The 23,759-nt window shown below is 42.8% G+C and overlaps 1 protein-coding gene across 2 annotated transcripts; it reads right to left on the bottom strand.

Annotated features, from left to right (window-relative positions):
* Window positions 1–11,615: 11,615 nt before the first annotated feature.
* LOC142959527 (voltage-gated purine nucleotide uniporter SLC17A9-like) lies at window positions 11,616–23,107 on the bottom strand. Of its 2 annotated transcripts, XM_076100852.1 has the most exons (13): window positions 22,402–23,100; window positions 21,101–21,298; window positions 20,479–20,618; window positions 19,795–19,894; window positions 18,667–18,797; window positions 18,471–18,561; window positions 17,422–17,518; window positions 16,832–16,919; window positions 16,710–16,744; window positions 16,495–16,610; window positions 15,626–15,681; window positions 15,474–15,503; window positions 11,616–15,089 (listed from the first exon to the last, which is right to left on the bottom strand). In XM_076100852.1, the coding sequence occupies exons 1-13, from the start codon at window positions 22,533–22,535 to the stop codon at window positions 14,911–14,913; spliced, it is 1,395 nt and encodes a 464-aa protein (XP_075956967.1). In that variant the 5' UTR covers window positions 22,536–23,100; the 3' UTR covers window positions 11,616–14,910. The 2 variants fall into 2 exon arrangements, with proteins under 2 accessions (XP_075956967.1, XP_075956957.1); XM_076100842.1 differs by lacking the exons at window positions 15,474–15,503; window positions 15,626–15,681 and having other exon boundaries at window positions 22,402–23,107.
* Between the last annotated feature and the right edge of the window lie 652 nt (window positions 23,108–23,759).

Below are 23,759 nucleotides of genomic sequence, written 5' to 3'. Positions count from 1 at the left end.
AGCCAGCCCAGTATCACGGCAGGACGGGGAAATACTCAAGAAATGCGATCTGTTGGTTTCGTGTACATGGACACGGATTGTACATTTGTTTTTAAAAGGCATTCATGTGACTCTGAAACGGTCAGACCAAGTGACGTAGTATAAAATATCTTAAGCAACATATTTTGTTGCCTAAACCTGTACGTAGTTATTTTAAGCCCAACCATGGTGTTTTTCCTAAACCTAACTAGTTGGTTTCGTTGACGAAACATACAATTAGTTTTGTAACGTTATGTCGTCCCGTGCTACGAGAAAAAAAAAAACGCACAACGGCGGTAACGCACAACAAAGTGAAGCAAACAAGAACAAGAATTAAAAATATTCCCCAAAGGTTTAATAAGGCAATCCAAAAGTCTCGATAGTTTTGACTATTTCAGTGTGTGACATTGATGTAGGATTGCACAAGATAGTTAGATGTTCGTAAGGCCTCTTTATTGATGGACATAATGACAGAAACACCACACAGCTGCGTTATGTTTTATTGTATAAAGATCATTTACAGTCTCAACAGACTGCAGTGAAGTCGTCACTTTAGTGCTTTATTCTATTATTGATATAATTATTATTATATTTTACTAAATGTCTTTGTTTATTTCATTTCTTATTTTTTTAATCGTATTTTGTTTCATCTATTGTTGTTTTATCTCGGTTTAAATCTGACCGTAGTTTTATTTGCTTTTGCTGATTTTTCTGTCAAAACTCTGTTTTTAAAGATGCTATATAAATAAATTTGTTATAATTATTATAATTATTGTGCTTTTTTTCTGTAAGCCCCAAATTCTAAATATAATACTCCCACTGTAACACAGACTGTAGACGGTGGCTTTATTTGATCACAATAAACTCAATATTTTCTTCCCTCCACATTCACTTTATATAACAAAAGTCACGACTTTTTACTTTACATGTCGACTGAAGATCCTTTTCATTCATTCATTGGGTTATGGGGACATCACCCTCTCATGTGTTTGCTCCATACATCACAGATATGTCGACCTGCATAGGACCTTGTCCGTATCTTTTCATTTTCTCTATCGTGTCTATACATACTGTGTATATATATATATTTTTAAACCCCTCCCCCGACAGTACTGAAAAGACAAAACACATTAACACCAACCCAGTCTGTCCTTTTGTCTCCCCTCCATCCGGCTCCACTTCTGTCAGTCCCCCCGCTGCCCTACAACTGTCCTAAATGACTTAATCTACAGGGCGACGGTACTCCAGAGAGGCAGCTGAGTGAGGACGCTCTCTGTGTGCTGTAAGGGGATTGCTGTAATTACTGGGATCTGTGCACCGTATTTATCTTTTCAAGGGACGAGTGATCCTGCCATAAAAAGCCCAACATTTGGCAGTTAACTAATGCACACCATTAGATTGATTGTGCTGGATGTGTGTGTGTGTGTGTGTGTGTGTGTGTGTGTGCGTGTGTGTGTGTGTGTGCGTGTGTGTGTGTGTGTCCCATATTTCCCTACTGCTGTCATGCTCTGTGATGTGTGTTAAATAATGCTTGGTTGTTCTCTGTAATCCTGATTAAATGGGGGTTAATGTGTGTCTGTTATACTTTTTCACAGGCTCTCCAGCCGTGACCTTCTACGACTAAAGGGTTTGCATAAATGAACTGGCTTACGAGGCTCGATTAGACCGGGGGGGGGGGGGGGAGCGATGCGGAGGTACTGTATACGAGGTTCAGGTGGCATCAGCGGGTCCGTCTGGATATTTGCTGTCTCGATGTCTCACTGCGTGGGAAACCGGAGCGACAGGACGACCGACATTTTGCTGTGAAATAAATAGAAATCACTGTCTGATATGCTCTTTTTCTTAAACATAAACCTCAGCAGCTTTCAAAATCTGACACAGGAGTACAATAAAATGGAGAAAATGACGAAAGAAAATGAAATTATCACTCTTCTTGGATGTGGCAGAGAAACAAACAGATTGACCACGCTCTTCTTTCCAAAAAATCCTCCCCCGTGCAGGCAACATGTTCCTCACGTCCATCTTGGCTGTTTGTTTTTTTTCAGATATTTGGTGTCAGTGTGTGTGTGTGTGTGTGTGTGTGTGTGTGTGTGTGTGTGCGTACGCGTAAATGTGAGCACGATGTTTGTGTGTGTTCAGGGTTGTGAAGACGGAGGCTGCACCAGGCTGTCCAGCCTACACACAAACCGTCCCGTCGTTAAATCACCTTACTGTTCCATCCAGCGCGCACTGCCCTGAGCGTGTTCCTCATTTGATGTGTGTTTTGGTCGAAAATGAAAGACACACACACGGGGAGAGGAGAGCGGAAAAATAACAACGCAGGGGTATCTAGAGAGGATGCATAAACACGGGCTGTCAAAGTGAATCCAGACTTTTGCTCTCTTTGCATTAATAAAACTAACTTTTGCCATCTTTGTCACTTCAAAACTCTCCTGCACACACACACACACATATACACACACACACACACACACATATATACACACACACACACACACACACACACACATCACACGCACACTCTCTTTTAATCTCTCTAGTCTGTCCACTTTCTCCCACTTTTTCATTATTAATTTTTATGTTTCTGACCTCGGACACGGACATGAGTACACAGATATATTACAGTAATTATCTAATTTTACAGTGCCATTAAATGTCACAGAAACCCAGAGTTATGGCATTAATACAATAAAGAGGGTTTGGGCCAAAGGGATGATTACTTAATACTAGACCAGTCTGCAACAAACTGTCTACTATGGATATATATTTTTTCTATAGACATCAGTGTCTTTGACAGTTAATTTGACACTGCAAGCATAATGAAATAAGTCTATTAATATCAGGTGAAAATCCAGTTTAGGATACGGAAAGTTTCAAAAGTCTTTTTTCAATTTCATGCATGGAAAACACGTTTTATATTTAGTTTTGAGCACAATCAGTCCTGCGTGATGGACAGAAAACATACATTTCAGGTCCTTATTTCTGCATTCAGGCGACGATGTTCTCCACCAGAATTCAGATTTACAACATATTATATTTAGATTCTCCTCATTTTCCCCAGATCCTGGCCGGCGATAGTGTTATTTACTGTGGCTCTGACTGAGGCACATTTGGGAGCAGTTCAAATTCAAAGCTGTGCCAATCTACTCCTTCCTTTTTTTTTTTTTTTTTTGTCTGTTTTTTCTTTCTTTCTTTTTTCACCCCCTTCCATCGCCCTCTATTTCATTTTTTTTATACACTCCTCACTCATTTGTACGTACCTCTGTCCCAGTAGATGGAGATGTGAAATATTTAAACACACTTTGTTGTTTGGGGACAATGCACTCCAGCAGATGGGCCATCGCCGCACAGACCCCAATGTATGCAAATCTCCATACAAAGCAGCCCAGGATGTTTTCAATATAACACAAGTGCCTCAGGCCCTGTTTTAATCCCTCTTTACCCGCAGCCAATGCACTGTTTCATCCAGTCAAACGCCTTAAGCGCTATGTCAACTTGGACATCTGGCCACATAACTGAACCCAACAAAAAAAAAAGAAAAGGTGTGCATGTGTGTTTGGAAGGGGAGCGTGTTTGTGGAGGGTTAGAAGGAGAGATAAAGGTGATGCGGTGCATGCTGTCAGACTGAAAATATCTAGAGATTGAAATTATCAGTGGCGTCATTAGTGGCGGAGCACATCAGAGGACCAGGCAGCGCGGCTTCTGAGGTGGACTCCTCGCCCTCCACACCAGGGGAAGCAGGTGCCAGTGTGGCTTTCTTCATTGTCTCTTAACTTGTTTTGCTGTTTTCTCACTTGTTTTTCTCACCCCCCCCCCCCCCCCCCCTCTAGGAATAAGCAACACACAAGCACACGTGCATATGCGTGCACAGATGCACCACCACACACACTCACGCTGCCTGCAGACTTTCTGGTCAGAACACTGATTTCTGTCGTTGTGACATCTGAAGGGTGCTACAGCGCAGCCAGACACCTGGATACACATGGCATCTTTCACTACTGTGTGTCAGAGTCCACGTGTGTGTGTGCGTGAGGGTTTGTGTGCACGCTAGGTGTGCGTTAGGTGTTGGGGGAAGGTGCCATGGAAGGCGGCATCTCCTGAGGGGGAAGTCATCAGCTTTTTCCTGGATGGACCTCAGGTTCAGGCGCTCGTGGCGATGTTTGCATCTTCTCATTGACCTACATGATGCGGAGAGTGCACGCGTGCATGTGTGCGACACATACCTCCACGCAAAAACCTACATGTGTGCACTGCGAGATGCGTGCGTTCACATGGGAGAAAGTCCCACGGGCATCACGCAACTGCTCCTCAACGTTTGAGAGGATTGGACGGTTTATTGGGTTCAATTTACCTGAAAACTAAAATGTGCACAAGACGACAGTTTATAATATATTGGACTTAATAATGCTACTAAAATGAAAAAGAAATACACTATATATCACATCAAGAGGTATTCCTAAACAATCTTTTCTCTTTTAAAACAAATGTACAACAACGGCACTTAATCATGACAAAAATGTTTTTTTTTTATTAACATGTTTGTAAAAAGACATGTTTACGCGGCTCAGTATCTTTATATAATATCTAAAACAGGAAACAGGTTTTTATGAATATACATTCAACTGTATTTTCACAAATGGCTTTGATCATAATTTCATTGCCTTTTCCTAAATAAGAGAAGCCGACTTCTAATTTATCTTAACTGATGTCTTTGGAAGACATTTAATACCTGAACTTTCTTATTTACAGCTTAAGATGAGAAGCTACAGGCAGAAATATTGGGACTTTGGGCTATTTTGCTTCCCTTTCTTTCAGACTAGTGGGAAAAAAAATCCAAAATACACATTCAGGTGTTTATTTCACTACTTTGTAATACAAAAAAACAATCGACCAAATGTAAGTAATCAACTGGGGCAGTTTCATGGCGTTATCTACTCGTTCAAACTGTTCAACTGTGGTGTCTCCACTTAATCAAACCATCAGGATTAGAATATCTCGTGCTGACATGATGAGGAACGTTGATGGGAAACAATGGTCTCCATTTCACTCGGATATTCAACATCTTCTTTATCAAACTGTAAAAAATGTGTTCAGGTTACGAGTAGCCGCCATATATATCGGAGCTCTGTGAGCATATTCCTTTTGCACTGTGTTTGTAGCTGGCATGAGAGAGACTGCCTGCAGCTTGTGTGATGGTCTGTGGATATGTGTGGATGTAGGGAGGGGGGGGGGGAGGGTGGCTTGTGTGTGCGTGTGTACTTAAACCTCAGGCCATGAAAGTGTGTGTGTCTCATTATGTGTGTTGTGGTTGCATGTGTGTGTGCGTGTGTATGTCAGTGTGTGTGTGTGTGTGTGTGTGTGTGTGTGCAGGGGAAGAATAGAGTGTAGGTGAGTGCAGAAGACAAACCTGTCAGTTTCACAGCTGGTTTCTCTGGCTGCAGGGCTCAGGCCGGAGCAGGGTGACACTCGGCATCACAGCACCACAGCACAGGGCTCGGGGTAAACACACCATCATATACTGTAGGCAGACACACACTAACACACACACACACATACACATACCTTGGTTGGCTGCTCTCACCTCTGCAAGACCAAGAGACCAGTGAAACACACCACCTGGGCAAGTCATCATATCTTGTCAAAGATTGTATTTTTTTTCTTCTTCTTTTTTGGCTCGATGGAGGTGTGAAGAACATCACAGACCAGATTGCCTGGCAATGGACTGACCATCATGTTGTAAGGAAGGGGTGGGGGTGGTGGTGGTGGGGGGGAGGTTGAGAGGAACACAGAGCGAGAGAAATAACAAGAGAAGAAGTATAATATAACATGGAGAAAGGCTTTCTTTTTAATAGAGAAAGGACAGGGTTGGCTTGTCTTCCCCGCATCTCTGAGCCACTGTCGCTTGATCGGTGGACTATCACGGCCACTCTTGGCGCATTATTGATGATAGAAGTTGATGTGGACTATTAGCTGGATGGTCCCTTCCCGCGTCAAGAGGCGACCGGCGTTCCCATCCCTTTTTGGACTCGCTTTCATAGCGCGTTCCCCGAGCGAGGTGGACTCTCTGTGGGGGGAAAAGAGCCTCGGGGCAGAACCAACGAGTCTCCCCACATCCTCCACCATCCCCACGCATTTCCATCTCCACTAAGATGGAAGTGATGGCAATCTCTTCAGGGTATTAGGAGGATGTTGGCCCCTGTTTTTTTCTCTTTTTTATAGCTCTCATCATAACCAAAAATCAACGAGCAAATATTAATCCGCAATGTACAATGCTAACGCGATGATTGTTGATTCTGCGGAGCGCTCGTGAGCAGGTACACGCTCAGAAAAATAAACAGACACCTTGTGAATTCTGTTGACATCTTTTTTTGGGGAGGAAGATCCTAAGTGGCGTCAATTATAAAAATAAAGTAAACATGTTGACAGGAGCAATGAAACTGTGTTTTGACTGGTGCTGTCAAGGGAGGTTCCCCCTGTCTAAAGTTTACATAGCAAATGATTCAGCCTCAGTGATTCTGCCCTGGATATGTGTGTGTCCGTGTGTGCGTGTGTGCGTGTGTGTGTGTCCGTGTGCACTCGGATATCAACTTCTGCTAAATACTAATTACTGAATACTTAGTACGGATGCCCTTTCTATTGGGTCCCTTTAGTATAAACATTCATTATGGCTCTTTTTCTCCTTTGTAGCCGTCATCATTATTCCATCCCCCCCCCCCCCCCCCTCCCCCGGAGGAGTGAGACAGAGCCGGGGCCGGACCAGGCCGGGGGAGAAAACACTGTAGAACCAGAGCGCCAGGACCTGGGAATGCACACAAGTGATATTTGTGCGCAGAGATCAAAAAGCGTTTACCTTTAGATGTTTCCCCCGATATGAATATTCAACATCCTTATTGAAATCTAATTTGGGTCTCCTTGTCTCAGGGGTCTTTTCATCAGTGCCTGTTGCCCGAGGCCACCGCTGATTGACAGCCAAACTTTAGTAAAGAGCAAGCAGGAAAAAAAAGAGGGGGGGGGGGGGGGGGGGGAGATCTGGTGGTGTGTTTGGAGATGTGAGCGGCGTGAAGCCGGGGAGAGAGCTGGAACAGATGAGTGGAGGGGTGATGAAGGGAGGGGGAGGGGGAGGGGGGGTATTTAACCTCCTCGTGTGCATGCACAAACAGAATGCTGCAGATTATTAGGATCTGTGAGTGAAAATACAAAGCAGAGCTATTTAACAACACTACATCATTTCTCCTGTAGACCATTTATCTCCCGCTAACCTCGGTTAGCACACAGCTAATGTTGAGTTTTTAAAGGACGTCCGTTTAGTATTTCTCATCAGCAGAAACTGGAGAAGATCCACGTAGATTAATCAGAAACTCTTTTGAGAACACAACAGTTTTAGTCTCCAGTCTGATGGATTTTGAGTTTTTCTCTGTTTTTCTATCATTGCAAACTTTGGACTGTTGCTCGAACACAACAAGCTATTTGAAAACATCACATTGGATTCTGGGAAACTCTGGACATTTATTTTTCGCTGTTCACATAAATTAAGAAAAACGACACCAGATTATTAAAATAGATGAAAGTAATTGTTAGTTACAGCCCAGGATCTGCAGGCCAGATATAAACAGTACATACCTTTTCTTTCTTGGATATTTTCTTAAAAATATCAACTTCTTTCTATTATTTCCTGAGATAGAATTCTCAGCTGATATATCTGCTTTACATCAAGAAACCATTTTAGTCCTAGTTAATAATGATGGATTCAAAAACATAGCAAAGAATGTTCTGCATATATTTAATCCAATTTTGCTTCTACGTGCATTTTATACACTTTACAAAAAAATGATTTGTCTTCTGTGATAGAAAACTGACTGACAGCACGTTGACTGTTTGCTTATTTCTAACAATTTATAGACCAAACGATTAATCGAGCCGATCGAGCAATAATGGAAATAATTGTGAATTCCACCCCCACGAAACATATTTAGGTATAATGGAGTAATTGCTAGACCGGTATGTTTATCACAGTCAATGGCAATATAGAAGCATTTTCACATTTCACAAAAATAGTTAAAATTGTCATAGAAAGAAGATTTTCTATATTGACACAGTTGTGAGAGTATTTAATTTCTTCTCTTCTCGTCTTAAACTAAGCATCTGACGCTCCCCGCCAAAGGCAAGGCACCATATTGTTTTCTAAAATTATATTTCCAAACATTTGTTCAGTCATTTGTCTCCGTTTCTGACTCGGGACCTCTGACCTCCATAACCATTCATTTGGCAAAATAATAAAAATAAATAAATAAACAAAAACTCCGTACTCTCGCTCTGTCTGCAGGGGAGAGATGCTCTGCAACGATTGGACTACATTTGTGTCTTTGTTTTTCCAGCTTATATAATCACAAATATTAGAGGCTAAAAAACAGCCTGAGCTTCCTCTTCTCCTGGAGCGCCTCTGAAACAAGAAAAACAAACACTGTGAGGAAGGATTCAAACCAAACATACCTGTGGAGCCTATAGAAGCAGACATTACAACGTTAGTTCCACAAAAAAAACTGTCTGTGTTGGATGTTGCTTCTGTAAAGAGTCATATTTCTAATAGTGGGGGCTCTGAATTAATATCTCATGTACATGAGGACACAAGAAGGAAAAAGAGGAAGGGACTAAGTTACGTCTTAGTTTCGGACTTGTCCTTTGTCCTAGCAAGTCTGTGATGTCCTCACAAAGTATGCACGCATACCATTAAAATGTCCTCCTAATCCAGTGAAACCAACACACACACACACACACACACACACACACACACACACACACACACACACACACACACAAACCAACACTGTCCTCATCTGGCCAGCGGGTTGAGCATGATTTAATGTTATTATTGCGCAGGTGTGGGTCTGGTCCCCCAGGGTTCCATTAAAATGATGCCCCTCTCAATAGTGGCTCCATTTGCTCTTTAGATTTAACACAGGCCATATGTCTAGCAGGAGGCAAACAGCTGATGGGATTTAATTGACAGAAATCAACATATTTGGTAGTGTGTGTATGTGTGTGTGTGTGGGTGCGCTCGGGCTCAGGGGATCTGTTTAAAGGGTCAACTGTGTATCAGAACAGAGTTTGGATAGAAAGGGAAAAGAAAAAAGAAAGAGGGCAACAGAGAGAGACGTTGATAGCTATAGGAAACAAGAGGAATTCATAATGGAGACAGAGAAAACTGCCCCGGATTCAAAGAACAGTTTAGCATTGCAGGACATACCCCCCCCCCCCCCCTTCCCCGAAACATCAACGTGTGAATACATTTCCTTCATTTCGGAGCTGGCGTTCTTGTCCATTCCAGGAACAACCGCTGCGTACAGAGTGTTAACTTCATGTTTCATCTCGCTTCACAGAGACGCTGTACCCGGCTGCAGTCGAATCGCATCAAATTGCCTCTGTCACAGAGCTGAATCGGGCTCAGAATGCCCTCCCCCCCACCAAAAAAACAAATGTAACCACTGCAGGGGCCCTCAAACCCAATCAAACCCATGCGCACCACACTGAAATGATACGTTTTGAAACCATTTAGTGCTCGTTTAACAGAAACATGTCTTGGATGTATTTTTGAAAGAGTAGGAGAATGGTTAAAAGTAGTTCTTATTCATAAGGGACGATCCAACATTAGGCTAACAGGCGCAACGCAATTAGCACATAAAACCTGTCAATGGCCCTCAATATCACAGCCCTCTAAGGAGTAACAGACTTATAAAGCTTCCTGATCTGCCACTACAAAGTCATTAATCCTTCCCACACAATGACCAGTCTTAAACAAGGCCTCTATATCATTAGATAGCCCTATATGGCAGTTTAGCGTCGCACTAATTAGCATTCAGATCAGGGACCCGGAGAGGCAGCCCCCCCCCACCCCCACCACAGAGGAAAGGACATAGGATGAGATGGCGACACTGTGAAATGTCATTAACTCGATGTTAATTACTAATTAACGGGGCTATTTCATTTACATGTATCTCTGGCTTCTCTGATGGGGCCTGCCTTTACTGGGTTACTCTTACAAGCCGACAAGTTGGGGGAGGGTTTTTTATTATCTCCCCTTCTTCCTCCACGCTCACCCTCGCCGTGTTTCATCTCTGCTAATTAAATAGCGGGCCACTCATCACGATTATGTCTGCTTTTACAACACCATTTTCTGTCAGCGAGAGCACTCCAATAAGCGACCGGCCACCTCTTTAGCACCGGGGCTGTTTTTTTGTATGAACTATACATCAAAAGTCAAATTCCCTGCCAACTCACTCGGACTCCGCTGACTTCTATCTGACTTGTTACTTTCCCTCACTTGTGACCCGTCCCCGCCCCCCCCCCCTCCTCCCTTTCCGTCGCCACGCGGCAGCCACAAGCCACCCGTCTCCATGGCAACCCGAGCCGCTCGGTCCCATGAGATGGAGTGGGTTGGGTTGACTAGCGTCTGGCCATTCACACGTGGGCAGTGCCAAGCTAGCCAACATGGCACACAGCATCCTGCCATATGGTGCCGCCACATACGTCCCGGCTAGCCCGGACTCGGGATCTGGGCCCGTAAGCGAGCCGCTGGTCTGCACAGGACGGACCTGCGCTCTATAGACCCCGATCCAGCAGCTGATCCACATGCAGGACTGACGACCCGTGAACAGACGAAGGGTTCTCAGTGGAAAATATCTTGATCATTCTTGACCTGTAGGCAACACGTGTTTATGAAATAACTAATAGAAATCACCATGAAAACTTCCCCAGTTCAGTACTTACATCAGGACAAGTATTTGTTGTTTGAATATGCAAATGAGGCATGATCTTATTAAATATGAGCTCATTTGCATAAATTCCTAGAACAGGAATGTGAACATTGCATAAAAACAGGTTAAAAAAATATTGTTGACATATTAGTCAAATGTTTTTACAGAGGGAATGTTGGATAACTCTGCATCACTCCATAAATCAGAAGATTCTGTCAACAGCCATAAAAAGAAAATCTATTTTCACCATGATTTCTGTAATAAAATGTTGTATAAATGAGGGAATTAACAATATATGACTAAACCCGTCTTTAACAACCTTCAGAATATAGATATGAATGTCTGAGATGTTTTGTAAAATTATATTCTGAAAACACGACAGGTGAATTGGTTGAAAAAAAAAAAAAAAAAAAATGAACTAATCGATATCACCATTAAACTTCACCAGTTGATTACTGACATTAAGACAATATCTTTTTTTATTACAAGTTTTCTGAAATGTTATGTTTAAATATGCAAATGAGGCATTATCGAATGGTCACTTTTGGTGAATTTAGATGAAATCTACAGAAGCAAATAGACAAAGTAGTAAAATAAACACCTGAATGTGTATTTTGGACGTTTTCTTTCCACTAGTCTGAAAGAAGAAAATCTCAAAATTGACTAGTGCATGAAAAACAATGCTCTGCTTATATTGCATTATAAGCGACAGATACTCCCGTCTACACGGCAGAAGAACGTATTGGGAGGCTGGATGTGCTCTCCTCATTGTTGACACTGTGCTGCCTCCTCATGGCACTACAGAGCAAATACACACAGAGAGAGCAGCACACTGAAACAACTCAGCAGTGTTGACAAAATAGACTATTTTTTTTATTCAAAGTTAATATATGCTTTTAAATACAGCATGTCTTAAAAGCATTAGAATACTGCATTTTTCCTGCAGGAATGTATTCTTTCTATCATACATATCTTACACGTTATCAAAACAGGATTTGACAGAAAGGCTTTCAGGAACACAACGTGAGAAATGTTGGTGAACAGATGAGTTATTTCATACAACATGTTGTAAGATGTAGTAACAACACAAAGCTACAAGCAATGAATGCAGTTGTAAATAATGCAATGATAAGGCTAAGAAGTTGACGGCTGAGTATTTTGTACCGTGGTGTTATGTAAATACATTTGGTATCTGGAAGGTGTAGGCAGACACTTTGTGTACAAACACATCAAATAAACATAGTCGGTACAGAATCAAAGTGACATTTGGCGTAGATATCAGATTTTATATCAAAATAAATTATTCTAAATAGTCAGTAGACACAAACGATCTAAGTACGTTTGATATACAGTAAATGCATCTTTACTCTGAGGGACAGAGAGCAAAGGTTTTAAATAAATCCACGCCCACATTGTAACCACTGACCAAGACAATGAGCACTTCTGAAAAATAAATCCATTCCAGCCAAAGGATGCACTTCAGAGTGTTTGTAGAAAACACTCAAGAATACGAGTGCGTCTTTGCATGTGAATAACGATAACCAGTCCCACAGAAGCAACAAAACTCCTACAGAGAAGGCAACAATGTAGCGATAGTACAAGAATCAATTACATGACAGTGTGAACACATCTTAAAGTTCTGCCATTGCTTACATCGGGCACAACATAATAAATGCATAGATTTAAAAAGGTACACGTGTGACGTGAGCATCTACACTGCAAGTGAAATCTTTCTGTGCTGTGAATGCCAAACTTAAATGCTACAAACAATCACTTCAACATTCAGCCGGAGCTTGACAGCTAGCTCGTTGCTACGTACTTTGCGTCAACGTTCCAAATGTTCTCCAGTTGCTCAACTGTACTGAGCCTCAAGATTTTTTAAATCCTCCCACCTGACCGGCAACATTCATCGCGTCAGTGCGTAACAGAGAGAAACTATATTTAAATCGGCCTCAGCGAGACAGAGACACTATTTCTGACACCGCCATGACGAGTGAATGGGCTCCATTCTGTGCTAACTATAGGGAGGTGAAGTCCCGCCCCCTTTTGGTTGACCACCATGCTACCTTATTTCAGAAGAAATATGTACGATAGTCAACGGTGAGAGATAAATAATTATTTCATCCCGTTTGAATTACACATACAATGTCAGGTCAACTAAAATAAAAGTTTGCACGTCAAGAAAGTTACGTTTTGTCGTACAACTGTTGAAGTATAAGTGAAAAAGACCTAATTAAAAAGACGACGCCGCCGAAAGTCGAGTAGTTGGCGCCTCTCTCTGAAGCTACAGTGCCGGTGTGTTTCGTACCAGGATGAATTCACACCAACTCACTCGTTTCAAGGCTGATAAAAAAAAAAAAAAAGAAATCGCTGGATGAAAACACATCAGGTGAGATAACGTTACATTTGTGGGTGGAACATAGCTAAGTTAGCTAGCTCGCTAGCAAGCCAAAGTAACGGCCATGTTGGTGTTGGTGTCGAACAGAGATGTGGTTCACTGGGCGCTTTAACTCAAAACTAGATGGTACTACAACAAACCTGCGACACACTGCCACTTTCTTTGCGTGCAAAATTATCTGTTAAATTGGCCAACATCACATGTGTAATTTATGGCACGAATTCAAACAGGATAAAAAAACTATTTGACTCTCCCCATTGACAAACATACATATTTTTTTGCCCAAAATAAGATCCCACGGGGAACAGCGGAAGGGGAGGGGCCTCAGACGTCTCCTCCTGCCTAGCTAACATCAAAGTTAAGTGCGATGACAACAAGTCGGAGATCTAGTTTTCACCAAAGTGATGATGTGGACCTTTTCCCTCAAAGTGGAGGTCAGAAAAGAAGCGAGGAAACTAGACCCGCTGAAAGGTCTATTAGGGTTATTCATACTGCATTACACTGTTAATAACTTATTACGATTTTCTGTCATCTCACCTAATATATATTTATTCATTTTAACTTAAAATATTCATTAAAAATAAATGTAAAAAAATGAATTTGAATCAAATAAATATACTCCAAAGTATTTCTATTACATGCAATCACATAGAAATAAAGAAGGAAAATTAATTACCTTTGGTCTTTCAACTCAAAACATATTCTTTAAAGCAACAAACGGGGAGAACGCACTCCATCAAAGCCGCGTCGCCGTGACCCCTCTGACTGTACCGACAAGATGAGCGTGTAGCCATGGAGATGAGGAGTATAGCAGGAAACGGTAAAGGACATTAGAGCGCCTGCCAAGTAATTAGCGGCTGGGTAATGAGGTGTCACTCAGACAGTGATGGGTGAGTGGGGCGTACTAATAAAAGACTTCAGGTGCGGGAGGCTGGACTCTCCCTGCGTCACCCACACCGTCTCCCCCACCACCCCAGGGTAAGAACACACACACACACACACACACGCACACACCTGTCAGAGAGCTCCACATCCGTCACTCTCGACGATTTCCATGACTTCCCTCCTGCTCAGTAACACATTCTGTAACAAATGACAAGCGTAAAACAGCAGCCCGGCAACGGTTTAAAGGTGCTGAATGCGAGATCGGGAGCATTTTTCTGTTGCCTCTCGACGGCTGTCAACATGGCGACGGCTCACAGCTAACGGTGCTGACAGCAGCGGGAACAACAGCAAAACAGTGCTGGCAGAGCTAACAGTGTTTTTCCCGAAAGGGGAAACCGGAGGTTTGCGTGCTACGCTTCCACAACGTGGACTAGAAACACAGCCCAGCTATGTCAACAAAAAACGGAGACGATCTGATTAGAACAAAGGGAGAGATTGACTTCATTCTCTGCTCAGGGAGACATTACCAGCTGTTACGCTCCGAATAATCGAATTTAGCACCTCTAACCACTGTGTGCTGCCCAAGCTGAGACCTGGAGGTAGTGTGGACTTTATTACTTTCCCATTCCAGCCTTGATCACAGCTGTGTTTCTTTTCTAGGATTTGATGCTCTAGCTCCACAACAATTTGTCAGTAATAGTGAGCAAGCTCTGCGGTGTGCTTTTCAGTAACTCTTGCGGTACTTCATCAACCAGACACAGAGCCGATCAAAGTAGTTTTCAGACAATGCCCAAGCTGCTGGTTGCCAAAGGGTCGTATCTCCCTTGGAGGGGGGATAGCACGCTGGTCCCTCTGGATCTAGATGTGGATGTTGTGGTGGCGGACCTTGCTCGGGTCGATGTCGAGCCGGCGGGCCTCGGCGAAGGCCAGGAAGGTGCAGAGGCCCAGCAGGTTGACTGTGGTGATGAGGGCAAACACAGACGTCCAGGAGCCGGTGGTCTCGATGAGATACCCCGAGAAATACACCAGTAGGACCCCTGCACAGGAAGCACACGCACACCATCACCATTAATAGCAAATTACCACAAATATTTAAACAAAGCACACAAATATCTTCCATGTGATTGTCCCGCAGAGAGAATGTCACGGCCCGTTCCACATCCCTCACAGGACCGTGAACTGTCATCCTCTGCTCCCTGTATTATTCATCTGACACAAACTCCATTACGCTCCCTTGATGAAATATGCATGTGCACATAGGAGGCAGCATGACTGACTGACAGGAGACACATCGGCTCAAAGTTTGAATTTTGTGTGAAGCGGATGAATCATTTCACTCGATAGATTGGTGTAATTTAGCAACTGCTGGTGAAAGATTCATCACAGATATTTTGTTCCCAGTGTCTCTGCCAGAAACTCACCTAAGAACGCACCAAATGTATTCATGACACCTGTGAAAGAGATGCAGACGCACACATGCAAAATTCAAGATTTAATTAAAATTTCTCCTGTGCTTTGATCATCTTAAATAAAACAAAAATGGTGGTTTTTAGATTATTTTTTTTAAACTTACCAAATAAAGCTCCAGCACAGGAAGGAGCAAGATCTTGAACATTTACAGATACACCGCTGTAAAAGAAACACATGCCATGAGCCATATAAGGTGCTAAACTGACTCACACATCTCAGCTACAAAAGAAAATTTGAAATATATCAGAAGAGAAAACATATGTCTGTGTTCAGAGAAAGGTATCGCGTTGTATTACTCGAGATCGGTCACTTTCTGAAGGTCTCGGAATCGACCGCATATTTCAAGACCACAGCTGTGAGGACATCACTTATCTTCCTGTGCATTGTCTGATAGAATTGTTGACATCGTTACGGGATTGCTCGTAGAAAACAAAATAAAATGAACCTCTGCAACGCCTTTGTATTATTGTATCAAGACATTTCTCGTTGCACACATATACAGTATAAATGGCAATAAAAGAGGTGAATGAAGAGGAATATTTGTTTGTTTTCTGTGGGTGTTTTTAAATTGTGTTGTGTTTTTTGTTCCGCATTTTATGTAAAGTGTCATGCAGTGTGGGACTCGCACTGGCCTTGGTCTCAACCCCTCAAAGTCTCAGTCTCGAAACGCTCTCTTGGTCTTGGTGGTCTTGCCTACACACTATGTTCTGCTCCCAGCCTGCTGACATCGACTGTATCTATATTGTTTCTTGCATATATTGCATTTCAATGCTGGAATATGAATGAAAATACATTTGTAATGTAAAATCTACATTTGCTCTGACCGACAGTTGGAGACATATTAGATGTATTGGAGTCAATAGTAATATAACTTTCATCAGAAAGGTCAGTAATCTCCGGCGCGGAGGCATGAGAATGTGCTGGTTTCAGGGCGAGAGATCGGAGCGTAGGGACATTTCTCGGGGCCAGTACCTGTGGCTGAAGGTGGTGAAGCCCATGGTGGCGGACACAAATGCTACAGCCCAGGGGAAGGTGTTGTTGCCACACAGAAGGAGGGTAAACACACTGGACACGCCCATGGAGAAAAACTAACAGAGGGAATGAACAAAAGAAAAAAACATGTCAATCAAAATCTCTCATACAACAAAGAGATAACGGAATAATAAGTCATCGGTCACATATTGTACCTGCATCAACTTCCTCACTGAGGCTGTGTCGTAGCCTGTGGGGATAACGAGAGGAATTAGGACACTCAATTATTTAGCTGCTTTATCAATAAAAACTAAGATCTTCTCTTCAGTTGATCTACCTTGACTGATGAGGTGGTCAGAGAGGCAGCCACTGAACAGGGACGAGGGAATGGCCACCAACCAGGGAATGACATTGAACACCCAACCCTGGAAAAACAACAGTTTGTGAAGCGTGAATGAACTCAACCAGAAACAGCAGGAAACATTCAGTGTCATCCTCTTGTCGTGCAATTGTATACAGTACATATATGCGACGTATCGTCGTAAAATGGTTCCTGCGATACCCCACGAGAGAGTTCTCATTGTTTTGTGTGTTTGAAAGAGTCAATATGTGCTCGTTGCTTGGATACAGTCTTTTCAAAATAAACTTCAGTCTTCACAGGAAACAACCGTAGTTAGTTTTCGGAAAAGATCTCGGTTTAAATTACAATAATTACAGAAGTCTTAGCATTGCCGTTACCATGCAAACAGGCTAAGCTAAGATGGTTAACGTTATAACTGCTAGCTGTTGTGAGCATGTTGGCATGCAGGCGTTAGCATTTAGCTCAAAGCACTGCCGTGCTTAGTCTTTCTTGATTTGATCCCTCGTGATTGAGTCATTCATTTTACCTCGGGGTCAAACGTGCGATCAAACAGGTAGCCTGGTTACCTTGGCATCGGGGAACGTGTCTTTAAAGAATGTGGGCAGCCATGACAGAAGAGTGAAGAAGGTGCTCGCTGTGCAAAGGTGAGTAACGATCACAGCGCTGAAGGAAGAGAGAGAAACAGACACAATGAGTGCATAGAATGTAAACATACTGTAGGTATACCAAAGGTCGTTCAGTGTTAACGAAGTCAATGTCCCGTGTCTTTGAGCAACGTCTCATGATTTGACAGAAGCTTGTGCCTGTGCTATGTGTTTGACATCTATTGTTTCCCTGTCTAAAATATAGTTGTGTTAAGGGGGAGACACCTGTAGGCCAAAACATTGTTTTTCACGCACTGGTCAATATAGATTTTGGGTTATTTTGCTTCCATAACATCCAAAATAAACATTAAAGTGTTTATTTCACTACCTGCGTCTGTAGATTTCTCCTAAATTCACCAAAACCTACCATTGGACAATGCCTCATTTTCATATTTAAACATTACATTTCAGAAAACTTGTAATACAAAAAGTTATTGACTTAATGTCAGTAATCAACTGGTGAAGTTTCATGTTGGCGTCTATTGGTTAATTTTTTTTATCCTATTCACCTGTAGCGATGTATAGAAAATGTCTGTCATGTTACAAAACATTTCTTTAAAGGCTGTTTCTCAGACTCTCATTCCTCTCTATATTCTGAAGGTTTTCACAGAGGAGTTTGTTCATATATCATTCATAGCCTGATTCATACAACATTTTATTCAAAAATACATGGCGAAAATAGATTTCTTTATGGCGGTTGACAGTATTTTCTAAGTAAGTAAGTGATTTTTGGTTTTTACCCAATTCACCTGTAGTGTCTCCCCTTAAAGGCAAGTAGCATGTGGTTGAAAGCATGAAGAATACATAATGCATGAATATGAACGAGGCATCCAGAGGCTTTCTATTCTAAAATCTGGTACTTCGAAAAGCTGGACATTAGTCTACAGAAAGTTCTATCACAGAGACCTCCGTACTAAGTTATGATCTGTCAAGCCCCCCCCCCACAAACACTTCCTTCATCTTTATCTCACCAGACTGCAGGTTGCTTAAGGAGCCTTAACCAGTGTCTTTTGGACAGTTTGGACTGGGACCCACCCAGGGACTCCAGGGTGATGATAGGCCCTGCAAGACGCACATGAACACAAGCATGTGAGCAATACAAAGAGGGACACCGACTCCTTAAACACAAATAAGCAGCTACAGGATTCATTAAAGGGCTCCCCTTGCCTTCTCCTTTGAGCAGATATTTCCACATGCAGTAGGCCCACAGGACGGAGAGGAGACCGGACACATAGAACACACTCTGCCAGCCGTACAGGTCCAGCATGAAGGAGCCAGCCCCTCCGATCACCAGAGTGCTGGGAAAGAAAAAGGTCACAAGACATGACAAGTCAAACAAACACACCCTGGTCACGAGATGTCGGAACGTCGTAAAGTACTCGACGAGCTGAAATTTTGAAATGCAAACAAATATCAGGATGTTCAGGTAAAATATGTCCAACATCTGCATATGCACAGACTGTATATAAGAGGTGACGTCACCCTTTGGTGGGTTTTGTTTTTTTGCAACCGAAAGTGACACAAGAGGGCGGAGCTAAGTACAACCGAACGCTGGATAAGACATATTTAAGCGACCAAAAATGTTACAATTAAAAATATCAAGTGAATACAACTCCCAGACCGGACAACGCAGTGTTACCGACCTGTCAATCACCAAGGTAGCCCCGCCCCTAAAGCATACCCTGCTTTATGGTCTGTTTGACTCTAAATGGACCATAATGTACTAAATGAACATCATGCTGTATTGAAGAAGACTTGAAACTAGAGATCGAGACCATAAACTCATGTTTACAATGTTTACTGAGGTAATAAATTAAGAGAGAAGTAGAGTCATTTCCTCATAGACGTCTATACAACCAGAGGAGTCGCCCCCTGGTGGACATTAGAGAGAATGCAGCTTTGAGACACTTCAACTTTCAGACCAGGAGGTTGCCGCCTGCATATAGACAATAAATTCACCATTTTATTATTGTGGGATCACAATAAGTCTCACATAGTCATAACCTATCTCCACAGCGCCGTGTCAGCACTAAAGAGCGGTCTGACTCCACACATTAACACTCTGGTAGTGGGGAGGAAAAAACCCACTCTGGCTTGTTTGTATCTTTTTAAACCAATCACAATCGACTTGGGGCTGTGCTAACCGTGGTGGCCTGGTAAAAGAGACAGTGGAAGGGGAGGATAATGCAGGCTGAACAAGGTGAGTCAGACTTAATGCAGCTTTCAAATCCTCTTTTGCAACAGTGATTTTCTAAGAAGAAACACACGTCTCTTTACCAACCCTTTATGACTCACCCCAGGTAGGAGCCGCTACCCACGGTGCTCATGAGGAAGCCTCTCTCGCTCTCCACCACCTTTTGAGAGCACAGGCTCGCCAGGGAAGGGTAATGAACCCCTAAAATCAGGACACAAAAACAGAATTGGGTTTTAACGTTTAGAGAGAAACTCGAAAGAGGAATAAACGAGGCAACAAAAGGCTACACACAAATGTGAGCCAGTGTGAATTACACAGCAAATACGTTTGACAGGTGCTGATAAACGTCCTGCTTCTGTTTTGTAACAAGATCTTGCTGCCAAAGCCCAGTTACAGACACGCCCTAATCACTACACCAATGCATGATGCAAAGGATTGTTCTGCCCCAGATAAACAAAGGAAAGATGCCACACACTAAACATGTTGGAATTCATACTCGTCACAGAGGTCTATAAATGGCATATGGTTACTCAATAAACAAATGAATCATTCTTTTCTTCTGTTGATGAAATGCAACAGGATTTCAGGCCTCACTGCATAAAAAAAAAAAAATATACCTAAAAATGTACTTTTAGAGAAAAACAATCACTCAGACGACGCTGACTTTAATATGCATCTCTTTTTTTATGTTGTCTGCCTTTAACTTATTTCATAACACAGGCAAACAAACTTAATAAGTAGAATAATTACGCCAGACCTCGGTCCAGACCGTCCGTCCATCTCACCTTGCAACAAGCCCATGAGGAAGCGGGCCAGCGTCATGGAGAGGATCGGCTGGGAGCAGAAGTGGGCCAGGATCGGGGTGAAGGCGGTCATCGACCCCCAGGCTGCTGCAGACAGCAGGAGGACCTTCTCACCTCCAACCCTGAGGACACAGAGTATAAATGAACACAGTCTGTATCAGCTTTAACTTCCGCCTGCTCAGAGAGCGGCTTTTGTCAGGTGAGGTGAGAGTTGGCACAACTTTGTGCAAACACTAGAGAAAATAACTCTGCAAAGTTAAACGGATACATTTTGAGGAACTTTGGTGTGACGGTTCTGTAGTGAATGGAACTCTTATCTGTTTATTATGTCACTGCGAGCAATTTAAGAGCTAACAACATGATAATACAAAGGAAAACATCCAGCTTTATGTAACTGGATCATCTGTCCAGTCTGAGCAAACACAAACGGACTGTTTGCGTCACTGCAATGCAAATAATACGATGAGCAGGAAGCTAAAACAGGTGGCAATTAAATGCCATCGTCACAGTCAGCATTCATGACACATCTGTGTGCTGTAGACACCAAGAGACTCAGTTTTCACAGAGGCCAATGTCATGTCACAACAGGACTATTGTTCCCCACCGGTCGCTGACGTAGCCCCCGAACACTTGGGTGAAGCAGTAGCCCCAGAAGAAGCTGCCCAGCACCATGCCGGACTCTCTCTTGGTCCAGTTGAACTGCTCCGCCATGCTGAAGGCACAGATGGGCATCGCCACGCGGGCGCAGTAGAGGAGGCACGTCCCGAGCAGCAGCACCACCGTCCATACCCTCGCCTCTGGCCTGTGGGGGGGGGGGGGGGGGGGGGAGCACAACGTACTGAACCAGACATTTGGAGGACAAACCTTTTGACAAAAGACCACATGATCACTTATCTAATAAGTACATTCAACATGAGTCAAAGTGGCTTCTATACTCTCAGAAATAAAGCTGCTAACTAAAGTCATAAAGGGTTATTCAGTTTGTCCTCATGGCAGAACCCAACATAAAGGCCTAGAACCGTATACCTAGAACCATCTGTGAGAGGATATTACAGAGAACCCTAGTATGGTGTGAAGATTCCACCCAAAACCATCTCTGAGGTTCTATCCAGAATATTTCCACCTTCTAAGGGTGCTAACAAGAACCCACCCAGGGGGTTCTACAGAGAACTCTTTAATATTCCAAGGGTTTCACTTAGAAATGATGTACCCACAACAATCATGGCTGACAATCACAGTTTTTGGGGTCTGTGTGTGTTATCTTTTAACACCAAAGCTTTAATCAATCCTTGAAGAACTCTTTCTTCCTAAAGGGGTTCTTTGGATGAATTGGGTTCTCAATGGGTACCCCCTAATCTTACAAAAGAACCCCTGAAAACCACCTATTTCTTCAAATAAGGTTATTCAGAAGAAAGGTGAGAGCCTCGGCCCTTGAAGCCCGTTTGGAACCCTAACTTCTAAAAGTGTATCTCCATCAGTGTTAAGTTTAAGAGTTATGGTTTAGTTGAGTCTACAGGGGATTCATGCAGTATGGTGTCAAAACCATATATAATAAGTGAATGATATTTTATGATCGACCATTTATTTTCCATTAAGGAAGCACCGCTTAGTCTACTTCCTTCTTCACCAGCCGCTCGAGCGATACGTTGTGGCTCCACATCTTCATCTTAATTGACCCAGCAAAATGTGATACGTGTCATGTTTTACCACCACGACACGCTGAGGTACTTTAACGTTAGTCAATAGTCAATATTCCTGATGCGGCACATGAAGGGTTATAGGACAAAGAGTTGCTAAAAGTATCATTCTGAATGTCAGTTAATCGCTCTCCTCTGTAACGTTGCCGTTAACCAGGAACAAGCAGCACAGTTGAACGTTTGTCAATATGAAGGTTAAAAGCGTTACCTGGACCAGGTGTTGTTGTGTTCGTTCCACTTCTTCTGACACCCAGGAGCTCCGACCTTGTCGGACGGGTGGCTTTCCTTGTGACAGACCATATCTGGACTATGTTTCTTGCCATATTTTTGAATAACTGCCATTCAGCGCGAGCTAACGGCAGTCCTCCTTCCTTCCTTCCTTTCAACCGCTTCGGCTGATTTCCTTTCGATCTCTTTCCGGGTTCGATCAAGTCAGTAAAAGTAAACGTTAAGACCTCATATGAGTGTTTGCGGAATCCTAACCATACCTTAACAAGAAACTCTGATCCATAACCAGCACGACTGGACTGTCAGGTAGGCGATGATCACGGAACTGAGCTTCTGGAGGAGGGAGTGTGTGTTTTTCTTCTCGAGGAGGAGTAATCCACGTGTCAGTTTTCTCTCTCTCTCTCGCTCTCTCTCTCTCTCTCCAGCCTCCTCACTCCGCAGTTCTCCTGGTGATCGGTAGGGTTAATGATCTTCTAAACGGATCTCAACTGTCTAGTCTGCCGACTCAGTGTCATCCCCCAAAAAAACCTCCGGAGGAAGACGCCTGGCTCCGGTCACCGGCTCCAATCATGACGGTGCAAATAGAAACATATGTAACACAGTGAGGTCTACGGGAGCATCGTTTGAGCACCAGGATGTACCGCTGCTCCACCTGACCGGTCCTTCCCGGATGGAGACATTTACGCAGTGGCCCCTCAAGGATGTTTAAAACGGCCCGTCCGCCTCTGGCTGCTTGAGTTACATAATACTCTGCATTCTGCACAACTTTTAGCTGCTCGCTCATCCTCTGGGTTGGTGGGGGTGGGTTACTCACTCCATTATAAGGAATGCATTTAATACACGGTGGCGGAAGTACTCCGATATTTCAGTAAAAAAGTTGCAATATGTACTCGTGTAAAAACGAGTTAAAGTCCTGCAGTTAAAATCCAAAAAGTAAAAGTACTCACTGTGCACAATTGCCCATTTGTAGTAGCACCACAAGGATAAATACTCAATTATAAGTTACATATTTAATACACAGCGGCGTAAGAAGTACTCAGATATTTCAGTAAAAGTTGCACTATGTACAGTTAAAGTCCTGCAGTTAAAATGTTACCTCAGTAAAAGTATTAAGCATCAAAATACACCAAAAAGTAAAAGTACTCACTATGCAAAATTGCCCATTTCTGGATAATTACTCATTTCCCATTATAAGAAACATATTTAATACACAGTGGCAGAAAAAAATACTCATATATTTTTGCACAAAAAAAAGTCAATATTGTACTTAAAGGTGGAGCTTATATGAATGATACACATACTGCTGGGTACCTTTACCTCTAATACTATATCATAAGT

The sequence above is a fragment of the Anarhichas minor genome, unplaced genomic scaffold (assembly GCF_050575085.1).
Source record: "Anarhichas minor isolate MPS153535 unplaced genomic scaffold, ASM5057508v1 ptg000003l, whole genome shotgun sequence".
NCBI lineage: Eukaryota > Metazoa > Chordata > Actinopteri > Perciformes > Anarhichadidae > Anarhichas > Anarhichas minor.
This window is presented reverse-complemented; position numbering and strand designations above follow the sequence as displayed.